Raw genomic sequence first — 16,299 nt, 5'->3', positions numbered from 1 at the left:
ACTGTTTATAGTAATACATAAATTATTCTGTCTTCCAGCAATATCCAGATTATTATGCAATAATAAAGGAACCCATAGATCTTAAAACCATTGCCCAGAGGATACAGGTATGAACATATTCATGTGTCAGGGTACAGCCTTTTTTAACAGTAAGCATTCCAGAATTGTTAGAAGTCAGGATTTATGGTGTCAGTGTGTTTTCCCTCTGCTATTAAAAAACCTGCACATTGTGGTGATTCAATGTTCTGTGCTGGGTTAGTGCTGCAGAAGAAGCTGTGTGGAAGATCAGGCATTGTGAGCTGTGGAGTGCTGGCTTTGAGCCAGAGTATCTCGGGTTCCTTGATGTTTAATGGCTTAAAGCAGTTCCTTGACAAGTGCTGCTCATGTAAAACATTGGAGTACTGAGGCTTGGTTGTGCATTATCATCACCTACTTCTGTTCTAGTGCTATAAATAGATGTTTTGTACTGATGCATTTTTCATCTTACTTCTCCAGTAATTTGAAATACTGTTCTGTAATTCTAGCATTTTGTATAGTAGGGATGGGACACTGATTGAACTAGAAAATAAAGTTAAACCAGCATTTTGTCAGAACTCTTCAAAGTAGAGATAGTATGATCTAGTCAGCATTTTTTCAATCTTGGCATTCATGAGCTTTATAAAGACTTAGCATATATGTGTGCCACTGTCTTTGATTACTTTTTGCAGATACTTATCTATTGTCTTTACAAATAAGTTGCTTTTCTATGCACATTCCCTTTATTGAATATGACTTCCTTTGCTTTTCACTATTGGCTTAGTTCTCATGCTGTCTGAAGTTTGCCACTTTAACCAGTTCTGCTTCTTGTTGTATAGAATGGAACTTATAAAAGCATTCATGCCATGGCCAAGGACATAGATCTTCTGGCAAAGAATGCCAAAACCTACAATGAGCCTGGATCCCAAGTATTCAAGGTTAGTTTCAGTTGTTCACAGTGTGATTTAAGTTCAGATTTTCTTGGCTACTCTCTATGTTGGTTGATCCTTAAATAGGATCCTTGAACATAAGGCTCTCAAGACTCTGATTGCATTTTTTTTAAATAGCTTTTAGTGGATTTTTCTTTTTTATATTGCTTTTAGTAGAATTGGGGTGCAACAATGACAAAAAATTAGCCTGAAGCTGCTCAGGTCTTCTATTCATTTCTTTCAAGCCACTGTAAAAATACTGTGTGGGAGTATTTCAGGCAGACTTTGTTCCATGCTTCATTTCTTATGCAAAATTGTTTAATATCTAAATGTAAAAACACCTTAATTTTTGTTTTAGATAGCTGGATATATCTGATAACAATATTATTCACTTTCAACATTAAACAAAAAAATCTTTTCATTGACAGGATGCAAATGCAATTAAAAAGATATTTAATATGAAAAAGGCTGAGATTGAGCACAGTGAGTTGGCCAAGTCGAGTCTCCGAATGAGGTACTGCAAATTCTATAATCTCCTATGAAAACCTCTATTGACATTCCCTTAATTGTGCTGTGGAGAGTATAGTGGGAAATAATGGCTTGAAAACTTATATTAGTGTTGTTTTATAAGTTGTACATTGGTTAAAATACTTTTTGAAAGAAAGCTTTTTTCGTTGAAATACTTCTATGGTGAAATATTTTTGTGATGTGCTTGATTATGAAAAATACTGTCAGTGGATGTTTAATAAGTTATGGCAGATTTCCACCACATGTTTGTAAGTTAATACAGAAAATGAATAGTGAGGAACAAGATGCTTTGTTTTATTGAAAAGTGCTGGGTATTCTTGAACCTTGTTAGGAACTGAAACCAAAGGGCTCACAGGTAGGGGCAGAAACATAGGAACAAAACCTTGGTCAAAAGATACTCAGAGGGAAATCCATTCATGTTTGAAAAGCAATTTTAGCTATGAAGAGAGGCACAGGCACCTGAAGATCCAGATTTATTAATCAGTGAAGCAGAGATTTGGCCTTGAATATGCAGGTATAAAACACTTGATGAAAGTTGAGAGCTCTATTTGTTTCATGGGGTGATTTTACTTAGGAAACAGCATTTTCTTCCTGTGAAAATCCATAGTGTACAGAGAAGTGATGCAGTCATTATAAATGTTTCTTAGCTGAAATGCAATTAAATTTCTTCTCATGTAAACATTTTATTTAGGAGCAACACTCAAGAGTAGGTTTAGATATTATTTGCCAGTGTGAGCTGTGTCATTTATCTCAAAAAAACTTAAGCAATGTCCTGCAAGCAATTCAAGGAGTTTGAAAATTTACAAGGTGGAATCTCTTTATCTATTGGAGCTATTTACTGATATTTGGTGCTCTTGTCATTTCCTGCCAAGATTTGTATGGTACAACTGGAAACACTGTCATGCCTTACTTAACTGAAAGGTAGTTTCATTTTTGCTGTGTATATGGTGTCAGTATTAAAAGTCTTGCCTAGGATTATTGTGTGAAAGAAGTGGAAGTTGCCTGGTTGATTTTTTACTGCTTGGTGTTTTGAGAAGTGGTTTTTTTGGTTGGTTTGTTCAGCATCAGCATTCTTCCCATGGTTGGGTGAATCATTGTTGGAGCATATAAAAATAAAAAGCAGAAATACTCCTTAAGGAGTAATTTCTGACACCAAGGTGAATAATTTTCCTTCATAAAAGTATGTGTAGTGGCAGAAGATTTGGATTCTGCAGACACATACATGTGTGTTTGCTTTGCAGTAACTAGAATTACACAGAAGCACAGAGGTTTTCTATTTAAATTGTGATTGTATTTTATTTTTGTCACTGTGTTGGCCATTGATGAAGCTCAGCATGTCAGGGTGTGTGTCATATTTATTTCTGAGGCTTAATGTTTTTTCTTTAAAATCTGATTGTGTAAGAAGGGATGACAGATAAATCACACTGATATTTGTTAGCTGAATTCCTCTCTTGCACTGCCAACCCATTTCCATTTCTCAGCTGCCTTATTCTAGATGTTCTCTTGTGTATTGTGTTCTCAACAGACCTTCAAATCCTGAAGTAATCTGTCAGAATCATTGACAGCTCCCTTCTTTGTTTCTCTAACTTGGGGGGAAAAATAATGCCTGAAGCAGGCTACAATAATACTGGGCTGAATGCAGAAAGAATTGGGATAAGAGAAGAAGTGCCATGAAAACCAAACCTTTCACCTGCTATTGTGTATTTCACTGGTTGCTTTTTGTGTTGAACCATTCTTTTTTGTGTGTTTGTTTCTTTCTCAAGAATCTACTTCACAGAATCATTATTCTTATTTAAATTCCTAAATGTTTAATTGTGTTAAAGGGGAGTTCTTTACCTATTGCTGATTTGGGTAAAACTCCCTCCTAAGTTCACTTCAAGTGCATTTCCTGTATTTTTCTTCTGAATTTGCATCTGTTATTCTTTGTCATTGATGGCTCAAACTCAAATCATCATAATGCTACTGACCTAAGCTTTATATGTTGCCCCTGTGTCAAAAATAATGGTTTTTATTGCAGAGCTTATTGTCTCCTTTGCCATCCTAAACTGCTCTTTGTGGGTGTGGGTGCATTTAAATGTCCTCCCTTAAAGTGACAAAATTGAGTTGTTTGATAATATGCCCTCTCAGCCAACCTGACAGTGACTTTAATTGTTGATAAAACATGACTGGACCTGTGTGATTGGCTTTATCTGGGTGCTAAGGAACATTTTGTTGGCTGCTTTCACTGCTATTTAGGCTGAGCTGTGTGTACAGCTATCAATGCTTGAGCTGAACGTTACTTTCCTCTGACTTTATAAACAACATCCACATAAATGCTGGAGCACTGAAAGGATCTCACTTATCTTTTAGCTTCCAAACATCTGTCTCTGAACTTTTTGGCTGATCTATCAAAGTGATTCTGTAAAAAGCTTTTTTTTCTTGCTGCGTCTTTTCATGGGTTTAAGGTGGGCCTGTTTTTTTTCCTCCCCCCCTTTCCTTGGCTTGCCTCTCCTGCCTTAAGGACTGCATCAAATTTGGCTGCTTCCAAGCTGACAGGTCCTTCCTCACAGGGTAAAGGCAGTGTTGGGGATGAGAGAAATTCTTCTAACAAATATTATCGGTAAGTAAATTGTGCCCTTGGAGGAAAAGCTGGGTCCTCATCCTATGGAAATGCTGAATTTTGTTTGATTTTCTTCCTCATCCCTGCTGTGGTGCTGGGCTTTGGATTAGGATGAGATGAATGCTGATAAGACATTGATAGTGTGGTTATTGCTGACTGGGAGGTGTGTGCAGTCCATACTGGCTACAGCAGCTGACACTGCAGCACAGGGGTAAAACCACCTGGGCTGCTCAGCTGTGCCTGGATGCTGCTGCTCAGGCTCAGAGCCTGGTTGTGAAAGTGCCTCATGCTCATGGGCCCAAGGGCTGGGCCACTGATCAGCAGCACAGCAGCCAGGCTGGCTCAGGGTGCTGAGGCTGGAGTGGCCCAGGTGGATCTGCCCTGGCAGTGGGAAGGTGAATCTCAGCTCCAGGGTCCTTTGGGAGGAGGTACTGCAAGTGGATGTGTCATGATCCAGGTGTGCACACCCTGTCAGTGGTGCTGCAATAACAATGAGCCAGGTGAATGAAGCCTTTTTGGTGAAAAAAGGCAAAGCACAGCAAGGACAGAAGCAGAAATGGCTTCATCAGGCAGAGCCCAGCACCAGCACTGCTGCCCTGCAGGGCTGCAGGGACAGATGGAACCCAGAGTCATGGACTCAAGGAACTCAGTGGATATTTTAGAGGGATGGCCCACACACTAAGGAAATGATATCTGTGTGTTTGTATCAAAAGGCAGGAAAGGATGTACAGGAGAGTGTAGGGCCCAGGCATGCCCTCAGCCCATCTGCTTTTATCCAGTCTTCACTTGGCCCCTGCAGGACAAGGCTGAGGTGCCTAAAGAGGATTTCTGGAGGTGCCTAAAGAGCTGATCTTGTAAAAAGGCAGAGAATGTCAGGCATAGCTTATGTAGTGTGGTATGAAATGCTGTGCCCCAGGTTTGGGACAAAAGAGGGGGATGCTGGAGAAGTCCAGATGAGACTGTAGCCAGTGTGGATGCCAGTTTAATCCACCTAAGCATGGGAGGCTGCTTCATGTGCAGGCACTGTGTGTGCTGAAAATGCCAGAGGTGGGGATGAGGGAATGGGAGGAGGTAGAATATACAGCTTTTAGTGTGTTGAATTCTTTCCTGTAGACAAATGCCAATAAAACAGGATCAAATAACAAAGTTATTAATTGGGAGAGACTTCTTATCATTCCCTTTCTCTTGCAATTAATCAAATATTCAAGTATACAAAACAGGACAGCAGGTAGTAGGTTGGAGCTCAGTTTTCTGACTATGTTGGATGGACCAGCTCATAAAATAGAGGCAGACTCATGGCTTGGTAAGAATTTCTCCTGTTCAAGGCTCTGGCCTTCTTTAGTCACAGCTGTGTTCCTGCTTATGGAGTCATGACTTGTTTCCTCACGCACTCTGGGTGGCTGTTAATGGTTAATGTGATAACCCTTTCCTTTTTTTTCATTATAATTTTCTCTTTTTTTCTTATTTTTCATTTTTAAAATTCCTTTCCTTTTTCTCTTTCCTAGTAACAAAAGATCAGCCCAAGGGGATCGTTTATCAGCAATAACCATGGCACTGCAATATGGATCAGAGAGCGATGAGGATGCAGCTTTGGCTGGTAGGAGCTGAAATGCAGTTTCTCTAATTCCTTTCATTAAAATGTTTACAATGACCAAATCTGTAGCGCTCCTGATAAACTCAGATACATTTATTTCAAAAATATTTCGTACTCAGTGTGTTATTCCTTTGACTCTTACAGCTAGTGAGATAGGGCAGGCCAAACTTGCTGGCATACTTTGAATTTTCTGTCTGTTTTAAGTATATTTACCCAAGCTTTAGGGAGCTGTTCCTTGCTTTTATTCCTTCTGAAATGGAACGGAAGAGGAGATACTGGAGAAGACATTGGGTGCTCCATGCAGCAAAAGAGATTGGTAGTGCTGGAATTGTTTCTTTGTTTAATTTTTTGTTTACATTATTTCTTCGTTGATGTTGAAAGATGCATCTGTTCAATATGTGTTATTGGGGCATTTATTTCTTACCTGGTAATTGAGGTGTACTCTGGACAGTTTTCTACTGGATATGTAGATATGTAGAATTTTTTGGATTTTAGCTCTTGCTGTAAGCAAAAGCATTTTGATTCCTGGTTAGCTCAGAGTTCAGTTACTGCTTCAGAGCAGTTTTCTGGGAGGTGTGGGGAGTATTTATTAGCTGGGTTTTGCTTGTTTGTTAGCTGATATTTTTTCAAGTTGCAGTGCTGTAAAAACGTAGCTTTTTATGTTTTAGTGATTTAAATTCTTGAACTGGTTGAACCACTTTCAGGTGCCACCTTTGCTATGGACATTATTGTAATTTTTTTAAAGACCTCTCTCTGTGTGTGAGGCTTTTGCCTTGCTGCTGTTGAAGCTCTCCTGTCTTTATTGCATTCACCTAAGAGGCAATGTTATTTCTTTTGGCAGACCTGTCACCCCCTAGGATTTTCTGTGCTTCCAGTGTACTACTTGGACAGCCCTGTGCTGCCAGTCTCTGGGTGACAAGGGCTTTTCTTTAAACCAAGTGGTATTTTTATTAATTGCTCTGCTGTCTCATTTTTTTTTTTTCATTCCTCTAATGCTTGTTAAAATAAATGAGAACAGGGCTGCATGACTGAACATTAATAGAACTCTCTCCTTGAACCAGAGAGCTGAATCTTTATGAGCTTCTTTGGCTGTAGCTGTTGCCTAAGCAATGAACAATATCAGTTTCCAACTGAGAGTTTATCCTGACAGCTGCAGATGGTGTTTGCTGTGGTGGAGCTTGTAGAACATTTCCAGCCCCAGTGTAAAAGTTGGGAGCAGCTTCAGCAGCTCCCTTGCTCCTCATTATAAGTCTACAGAGGCAGGCATAGGTGGTCATTATGTGTTACTTGCATGTACTTAATTTTGTAAACAAGGCTGTTTTGTTTTTCCTGTCTCATTTAGAGATGGTTTAAGATTGGGTGCTGCTTTTGGTTTTACTGGCAACCATCTTCAGTTGGACATGGAGCTTTCATTGTTGTTTGGTGCTCTGGAACCACAGAGGGGACAGTGGGGTTTTTTGTGGTATCTGCAAACTGTAGTTGTGGTAACAGCACAAAAGCACTGCCTGTCCCTCTCCTCTGCCAGTGCTTGCTGGGGATGTGGGACCTGGTGCTGCTGCACATTAAACAAAGTACAGTCTTGCATCAGATTATTTGATCTATTAGAGCAAAAATATTATTATTGAAAAAAGAAGAATTTTTCTGTCTTCTAGTCTGAGTAATACATTCTTCTTTGGGTCTTAATAGAGCAGGTTTCATATTAGGAGATCAGAATAATTTTCTAGATATGTAAGAATATATTATGTTTACATATCACTTTTAAAGAACAGGCACATCATAATGGAAATGTAGCTGCATATTTATTTATTTTATTTATAACTGTATATTATGTAAATATAGTTATATATTTATATATATAATGTATCTCTGTATTTCTTTATAGCTCTATATTATATAAATATAAAATACAGTAAATCTATAATACATAAATGCTTTCATTTTAGTACACTTTAAAATCACTAAATAATATCTAATTTACTTAGATTTCTTTTTAGGGAACGCCTACTTTTAACACAAAGAAAGTACATTTCTTATTTACGGTGTTGAACTGTTTTGTTGCTGCTCACACACAGCAGAGAACAGCAAATACTTGGTCCCTTTGTGTTTTCTCTTTCATAGAAACAAGTTATGCTGCTTTTTCAGTTTGTTTCTTACTTTTGGTGGAGTACTCAGACCTGAACAATTTGAGTAAATACACCAAACTGTTTGAGTAAACTAAACCATAATCTATTTTTGAAGTTTCACCTGATTTCAGTGGTAGCTCCACTGGTTTGTTTCTACCTGAGTTATTCTGTGCAGCTCCTGCTTTGCTGGCTGTGGTGTGGTAGATGCTGGTCATTAAGTGATGCTGATTGGCATCATTAGGATAATTTTGGGTGTCTCCCCAATCAGTGATGCACATCCTCAGTGCATGTTGGCACATCTGCTGATGCCTGGTTGTGTTTTAGCTTTGCTTCTGACCCTGGCAGGTCCCACACACTGATGTAGATCTGGTGTCAGGCTGCAGGGCAGCAATGACACCATGTGCTGTTACAGTCTGAGTGTCCCCTGGCTTTGTCACCATTTCTGTGTGACTTCACTGAAGGTGGATAGAGAGCTTGAAGCTGTGGCAGCCTCCTCTGAGCAGTTATGGAAATGCCAGCTGGAAACCTGGTGTTAGAGAGCTGTACAGCTGAATGACAGGGTGTCATCTGCCAGGCTGTCCTGCAGACTCAGAGGGGAAAAGGGGTGAATAATTTAACTCTAGCATGTGCAAAGCCATGGAGATTTTATGTTATGTCTGTCTGCAGGGTACAAAGTGCACTGTTCATGTGACTTGGAAGTGTAGAAGGATTGGCCATTTATTGCTTCCTATCCTGTTTCCAGTACCAGTGTTTTCTCCTTCTTGGTGTATTTCTGTTGTTCATGTAATGTTTCTCCTAATTTTATCTGCAGTAAGTGTTAGCTCTCCATAGCTTTTCTTTCATTCATCCTAATCCTGAAACAAGATAACCAGAAAAGTTTGCTATGAAATTTTTAAATACTTACTATGAATTTTGTAGGCTTATTACATAATCACTGTAAAACATTTATTTTTTCTTCATTTGTTGTATATATTAGAGGAGCACCATCAGGCTTTAGTATCAATTTTTTCTGTTAAGCTTCACAATTTTATATTGAGCTATGATTAATATTGTCTAAAGGATTGCAAGAAAGTACTTTTTGTTTTTGTCAGCTTGAGGCTCATTAGATGTGTGTTGTGTCATTTTCTGAGGTGTGAATCTGACTGCCAGAGAGGGCTTTCCTCTCCTTCTGCTTTACACCTTTATCAACCAAAGCACCCACTGTGAGTTGTCCTGCTGAGTTTCCTGTTTTTCTTTTCTCTCTGTGCAGCTGCTGCTCGTTATGAAGAGGGAGAGTCTGAGGCTGAGAGCATCACCTCCTTCATGGACACCTCCAATCCTCTGTACCAGCTGTATGACACAGTGAGAAGTTGTCGTAATAACCAGGGCCAGCTCATCTCTGAACCCTTTTTCCACTTGCCCTCCAAGAAAAAGTACCCTGATTATTATCAGCAAATTAAATCACCCATTTCATTGCAGCAGATCAGGTAAGAGAACAGAATGCAAATTACATCTGGTGTGAAACTATTCAAGGGTTTCTTTCAGTCCCAGAATCTTCTCTTATGGTCAGGTTGGTGGTACCTAATGCAGTGTTTGCACCATCTCTTCTCTACATTTGGCTGCTGTTTGGTTTATTTTTCATTGAATTTCATTCGTAATGTGCTTGAAAATTGCCATATGAATAATTCTGAAGGGTAGGTGTGCAGCAGAGATGAAAGTTTTTGCAGAACTCCCATTTTTGTTTTTCCCTGACCCGATGGCTTGATTACCTCTTACTGCCATATTCTTTGAGTTAAAAGTCTTCAGTGTGAATTGTAGGAAGATGGTTGCAATTACAATCCTGCTGTCTAGGTCACTGTGTAACTGTGGAGAGTAATTATTTTCATGGTGATGTAGCTGGTCTGGACTGAAGCCAGCATTTATAAATGTGTGAGCCATGAAAGGTCTGTGAGCTGCCAGAGTGCAGCTGTCAGATTAAAGGCCTGGGTGAAGTGAGCAGTGTCTTTCTTTGGTGGCTCAAGATAGGCCAGTGTGATGGGTGTGAGCAGGGTCCTGGGAGCATGAATAGGCTTTGATGGTGCTGCCCAGTGGCCACTGGGGCTCCAGGCCCTGCCCCAGCCACACCCTGGGAGTACCAGTCCTTCAGCCCCAGGGAGGGAGCCCTGCACCCTCCCACTGCTCATCCCTTTGGTATCCACTCTGATGCACAGGTGGATGTACATTTTAGCTATCCCATAATATAATCTGTCAGACTTGATGAAATTGTTGAATGAGCAGGGTTTTGTTAAATCAGAAGCTAATAAAGCTGCTTTTTGGTTTTTTATCTTGTCAGAGGGTGTTTTGCACGTGCTGGGGAATAAAAGCTGCCATACTGGTTATCTCTCCCATCAGTGGCTTTAAAGCATTTTTTCTTATGTCTTAATACAGCTGTAATAGTGGTAAAGAAAGTGTCTTGCCTTGAACAAAGCACAAAATGTACTTCATGTAAAAAAACCAAACAGTGAAATTAAGAAGAATCATTGACATTTTGTGCCTGAATCTACCTAAAAGTACTGGCTCAAATTATATATAAACAGATTTCTTTGGGAGAGATTTTCCATTAAAAATACCCTTGATATCAGGTATAGAACAAATAACTTGCTATAGAGAGGCAGCTGCATTTCTGCTTTCCTTACAGTGTAGGCAGGTTGCATCTGGCTGTGTGAGCAGCACAGAAATTCCATACCAGTGTATGAAGAACTGTAGAAAAAAGTAACTTGACTTACTGTCTGGGGGCTTAAAAAATAAAAAAAGAACAGCCAGGCTTTTTAGAAATAGTGTTTGAGGCTCACAAATTAAAGTACAATGTTTGTAGAATCTAATTTCCTCCACATTCTGAAATTCAGCTGTCTTTTAAATTACCTTGTAATCTTCACTTCTTACTGTACCTCAAAAGCCTTGAAGTCATGCATATGTACTCTTAATTGATGGGCTTTAGGGGAAACTGAAGCATCATGGCTTTGCTGATGCTGCTAATGTGTCTTTGGTATTTAGAACTGCCACTCATTAGGGGTGGAGATTGTTTATGGGGTTTTGGGTGTTTGGTTTTCTGTGGGGTTTTTTTCCCTTCTTTTCTTGTGGTGGTGGTTTGGGGATTTTTTTGAGATGTACATAAATAGAGCATATCTTCTGTTCCCAGATGGGGACAGAAAAGCTCAGGTCCCAGTGGAAAGCTGAAGGAGGTGGAGTGAAGCCTGCCATTCCTGTTTCGTGGCTGTTGGGCTCTGGCATCTGCCTGCCTCAGCTGTCCTGCCAGAGTGAGCTGTGAAATGTGTGGCTGTTGACATTTTACAGCTTGTCATGTATTTCAGAGGGGTTTGTGTGTGCTAAAAGCAGGAAAAGTCTTTAAAATAATTCATGATTTCCAGAGGGATTCTGTGTGTTTTGGTTTAATGAGATTTTACCTATCCCAGCCTCTCAGTCACTTTGAGTGTTCTGAACCTCAGTCATCTGAGCTGATGCTGATGCTGAGCTGTTCCTGGCTGTGGGAGGTAATCATGCTGATGGCTTTTAGTTGTCTCCTGATTTCCTCCTGTCTGCTGCTCACAGATCACAGAACAGCTGAGTTGGAAGGAAAACCATCCTGCCCAAGCCCTGTGGCAGGCTCACCCAGATCCTCGTGTCCAGGCTGTGTCCAGTCAGGTTTTGATGGTCTCCACACATGGAGACTCCACATCCTCCCAGGGCAGCCAGTGCCAGTGTTTGAGCACCCTCACAGTAAAAAGCATTTGTGTTCAGCTGAAATTTCCTGTGTTGCCCTTTGTTCCACTCACCTCTTGGCCAGTCAGTGGACACAGCTGAGGTGACCCTGGCTGTCCCTTCGTTCCCTCCCAGCAGATGCTGAGCACATTGATGAGAATTCCCTGCCTCAAAGAGAGCAAAGCTCAGAGCTGGAGAACAAGAAAATCCCATGTAAAAAGAAAGGCATGATGCTGTCAAGGCTATGGCTTTGACATGTGGTGAAAGTGCCTAATGCAAAGTTGACACTGCTGGGGAAGAGCCATTCTGTTAATGACAAATAACCACAGGACAGTCAGGAGAGGATGCAGGAGAATGAGTTCAGTTCCCAAGTGCACAAGTGCTAGATCCTGGCAGGCCTACAAGAACACTGCTCCTTATTAAATTTTACAGTGTTGGGAAGTATCAACCCCTAGGCAAGTGGGTCAGGCTTTTTTATCCCAGAGGAGGAAGGTGTGCCAAGGAATTCCCTGGCAGCAGCTGTCTCTGAAACACGTGTGGGAGTACAGGCACTGAAATTGGTACCTTCACAACACACCCTGGTGTCTTGTGCTCCTAGGGCTGCAGCTGAGGTTTAAAAACGGGATCTGGTGTCAAACACACTTGGGTTTGTGTGATAGCTACTTTTTGGGGAATTCAAATCAATTTTTCCTAATGAGTGTGATCCTTTTTGGACAATGCTCTCTAACACAAGAATTTAAATGTTTGCATTTATGTGATGTGTTTGGGTTCTCTTGAATTTTGTGGTGGTTTTGGATTAGTTATAACTTATTTGAGTGGAGCTTATAGTAAATGTCATCACCTGGTCAAGCATATTTTGCCATATAACTTAAGCAGTTTTAGCAATATGGCAAATCAAAAAGTGGAACTAATTTTGAAGTATTAGAGACTGGTGCCTGGACTAAAGTTTGAAGGGTTTATAAAAGAGAACTGTGTTTTTGTTTACTTGATTCATAAATGAGTCAATTGGGAAGAGAAAATGATGCCTCTGATATTTTGAATACACTGTAAATTTTCCCTTTATCTGAGATTTAGGAGTTCTTTCATTCCTTTTGTCACTTAATATAACTTATTATTTGGTGAGTATTGTATATTTTTGAAATCTTCTGTTTGTGTAACCAGTTTTCCTACCTTAGCAATACTTTCAGTGCATGTTGTATGTTTATAAAATCACAGGTTCTAGTAAAGAAGGTTCCCAATATATTTTAGAAGAAGACTGTCATCTTCAATAGGACATTTGTCAAATGCATCTCTTGATCCCACTCATTCTTTGTTAGTGGGTTGTTTTTCCCACTAAGAGGCAGGACTAGCACTTCACAATTTCTGAATAAAAGAAAATAAGTTGCATAACTGATCTTATCCTGGTGTTTGAATATTTTTCAGTAGGGAATTTTTTGGCTGTTTGTCTAATAAGTGGATCTTTTGGTTATATGGAAAGAGTATGTCTCACCTTTACTCCTTCCAGATATTCCACCTGGACAGACTGATGAGTTTGCAGTAGGCATTTTAGGGAGTTGAGTGCCAGCTTACAGTATTCTTTTAATTAATATTCTGATTTCAACCAAATTAAATGTCATGTCACTGTTGTTTTGGGCTTATTGGTCTTATGAAACTGTACTTTTAAACCTTATTTAATTTTTTTTTTCTTCGTTTTGCAAAGGTCATTTTGCTTAAAAGTAAATTCTTTCTAGTTTTACTCCTGCTTTCAGGTACTGTTATATCCCTGTCAATAATTTTTACAGAAATTTCTCTTAGTTCTAGTCTATGATTTGTGTTATGTTTGCAGTGGCTTTCTGTAGAGCCATGAGTTTGGTTAGATTCAGCCCCACTTTGGGAAATAAACTGATGTTTATAAAATCCTGTCTTCCCAAGATTGGTGAGATGGCTTGTTAAAAATTTATTGTGAAAAGCTGCACTTCATCTTCTAAATCCAGAGAAGTCATGATGCTTGAGTTCTGCTGAGTTTGAGTGTAATTAAATCTGTTCAAAGTACTTATGTAAATAACCTACCTAATTAATCATCCTATTGTTTGCTAACAGCAGCACAGAGAATGGTAGGAGAGGAATTTCTTTGCAGGCTAGAACAGGGTCACTTCTGTGCCTGTTCCTTTTTCATTCCTCATGTCCCTGGCTGGAAGCTGTCACTTTCCAAACCATTCAGTCTTAAGTCTGGGTTTTTACTTTTGCTTCAGGCCTTTGATGAGCACAGCTGTGAATGTAAATTGTTTGCTTGAAATCAGATGGCCTGCACCTTGGTTGTTGGGTAGTGGATAAACAAATAGTGGTAGGAGCAAGCTTGGGGCTGAAAGGCTTTATATTAAATTTATTTCATGGTAGTGATGATGCTCCATCAGGCAGGGACACGTTCAGCCAGGTGCTGCAGAAGCTGGGCTGGGTTTTAAGGTGGTGTGGGACTGGTGTGTGACTGCTGAATGTGCAGGCAGGAGGGGGAGGAAGTTCTGTTGCAGCTGTGACAGCCTTTGGGGCTTGTGTTGCTGCAGATTAGTATTTTCTGTGTGTGTGTGTGATGAAGTGTTGGAAGGTTTAACAAAGGTGGCTAGAACTTCCAGCATTGTGCAAGAAAACACGTTAAGCATTGACTCATGTTGATTCATGTGTTTAGCATGTGAAAAATGACTTTGGTGTTGCTGTTACTCCTCTTGTAACTGTTTCCAGGTGAAGTGCACTTTGCTGTATCACCAGTCAACAATCAGGTGTTTTTTTAAGGGAAGGCACAGATTGGAGGGTTTAACATGAGAGGTTCTGGACACTTTTGGCTCTCACTGAAGATGAGTGGAATTGATGGAGGGAAGGCAGCACTTGGGGCTGTGTAGAGCTGGCCTGGCCAGCTCAGGTCTCAGGGGCACTGCAGCAGTGTCAGCAGCCTGTGCTGCTGCCTCACCTGTAACATCTCACCCCAGTATGAAAACAGGACTTCAGTCTCCACAACTTCCAAAATTACTGAAACCATTCTTTGAGGAGATACATTTCCCATTATAGTTACAACTGGAAGATGTTGCTAGAGAATCAAAGAGTAAATCCCATTTCTCTAGTTAGAGCTCTTTGACTATTGCTTTATCATGAAAATGATATTACAGAACTGTTTTGCACTGTGTAACTAGTGAAATAGCTGACTAGTATTTGTCTTTTGCAGAACCAAGCTGAAGAACCATGAGTATGAAACTTTAGATCAGTTGGAGGCTGATCTGAATTTGATGTTTGAAAATGCCAAGCGCTACAATGTCCCCAATTCTGCCATCTATAAAAGGGTGCTGAAAATGCAGCAGGTTATGCAGGTATGTGGAGGAGAGCAAGCAAAGGGATATAACTTCACATGTAAATTTATTTTCCTAAAGGATATTTTTCCAGAATAATTTTTAACTAGACCTGTGTTTGCAGAAGTATTTTCTTGCTTAGAGGGAAGTATGGGAATGGAGAGCATCATTAAGTGATTTTTCCTCAGCACACCTGCTGCCTTCTGTGATTTCTTTCAGTCACTTTATTCCTTACTGTGACTCCTAACCTAATTAAATTGTGAGAAAATTGATGTAGGGTTTTTTTGGAGTTTGCCTTTAACTGAGTAAGGCTGAAACCTTTCAGATTTCATTAAGTGTTCCAGATAAGTGCTGTAGTCTGAAATGGCATTGTTTTCAAGTTGGTTCCTCAAAAATTGTTCTGTCAGTTAGAAAGAACTATACTGCTCTTTAATTCTGTTCTGTAAGTGTCCAGCAATGAGTTTGGCTTCAGGGCTTTGTTCTTTTTTCAGGCAAAGAAGAAGGAGCTTGCTAGGAGAGATGACATTGAGGATGGGGACAGCATGATTTCTTCTGCTACATCTGATACTGGAAGCTCAAAAAGGAAAAGGTATCTGCTTCTGTAGTTCCTGCAGGCCGTAACCTTGCTGCATCTCTTTTTTTACAGAGAGTATTAAACCATGGGTTTTAGCATTTGTATAAGGATTTGTAATTCTGAAACATCATTAAGTGTTGATTCTAATTTATTCAAAACTATTTGCTGACTATTAATTCCCTATTTTGGTCTATTAGTTGGCAGTTATCCACATCAGTAAGTAAAATGGGCACTGTAATTGCACTGAACTCTGTGATTTTCTCAGTGGATTTCAGGATTTTTTGGGTAGAGTTGTTTTATTTTAGCCTGACAAATAGATAAACTGATTATAAGAGGTTGATTACTTAGGGTCCTGTAAAATAAACCAAATTCCCAGTGATTTGCAATAGACTCTTCTCTTGAGCATAATGATGCCTTATGGAAGGTATTCTTTATGGTGATAGCTGTTTTGTAATTAATGATGCATTAGTAATTAGTGATGCATTTCACTCCAGCAAGAGGTAGTTTCTCTAGTCTGCCTTATGGTGTCATTTGAAGTAAAGTCCAGCTCAAATAATATTATTGCAGTGGTAGCAGCAGCCAGTATAAAATTGCAATTCAGCATCTTTCTTTGGTGTTGCTTATGAGCATTGGCTTCCTGGGTATTTATTTCTTTTTTTATCAAAGGAACAACAGTCTTGAGGGGAGGAAGGGAATGGAGTAGAGCATCAGCAGAGTCACTGAAGAACAATCAAATAAGTGCAGAAATGTACACTCATTAAAAAGCTTCAGAGGGAAAATATGAACATGGATTTAGGAGGTGGTGCAGTCTAGGGATGCTGGGAAGAAGAAATGTAATGGAAAGGAAAGGCAGACCACAGAACCACGTAATCAAGAAGGAACAAATTGCAAAAATCACTAGCTTTG

General features: G+C 39.8%; 1 protein-coding gene across 20 annotated transcripts in view; it reads left to right on the top strand.

Annotated features, from left to right (window-relative positions):
* The window catches only part of PBRM1 (polybromo 1), a 57,429-nt gene that overhangs the window by 8,797 nt on the left and 32,333 nt on the right, over window positions 1-16,299 (top strand). For 16 of the 20 annotated variants that reach the window (XM_071439883.1, XM_071439870.1, XM_071439881.1 and 13 more), the window contains 8 exons: window positions 39-107; window positions 855-953; window positions 1,373-1,458; window positions 3,973-4,071; window positions 5,577-5,668; window positions 9,038-9,254; window positions 14,699-14,840; window positions 15,311-15,408. In XM_071439883.1, the coding sequence (XP_071295984.1) occupies window positions 39-107; window positions 855-953; window positions 1,373-1,458; window positions 3,973-4,071; window positions 5,577-5,668; window positions 9,038-9,254; window positions 14,699-14,840; window positions 15,311-15,408 (902 nt within the window). The remainder of the gene's footprint in view (window positions 1-38; window positions 108-854; window positions 954-1,372; window positions 1,459-3,972; window positions 4,072-5,576; window positions 5,669-9,037; window positions 9,255-14,698; window positions 14,841-15,310; window positions 15,409-16,299) is intronic. The other 4 variants (XM_071439886.1, XM_071439879.1, XM_071439878.1 and 1 more) reach the window with 1 other exon arrangement.

Source organism: Agelaius tricolor, unplaced genomic scaffold (assembly GCF_023055355.1).
Source record: "Agelaius tricolor isolate 1412-34295 unplaced genomic scaffold, bAgeTri1.0.p SCAF_14, whole genome shotgun sequence".
Classification (NCBI taxonomy): Eukaryota; Metazoa; Chordata; class Aves; order Passeriformes; family Icteridae; genus Agelaius; species Agelaius tricolor.
Note: the sequence above shows the minus strand (reverse complement) of the source record. Positions and strands in the feature narration are given on the sequence as shown.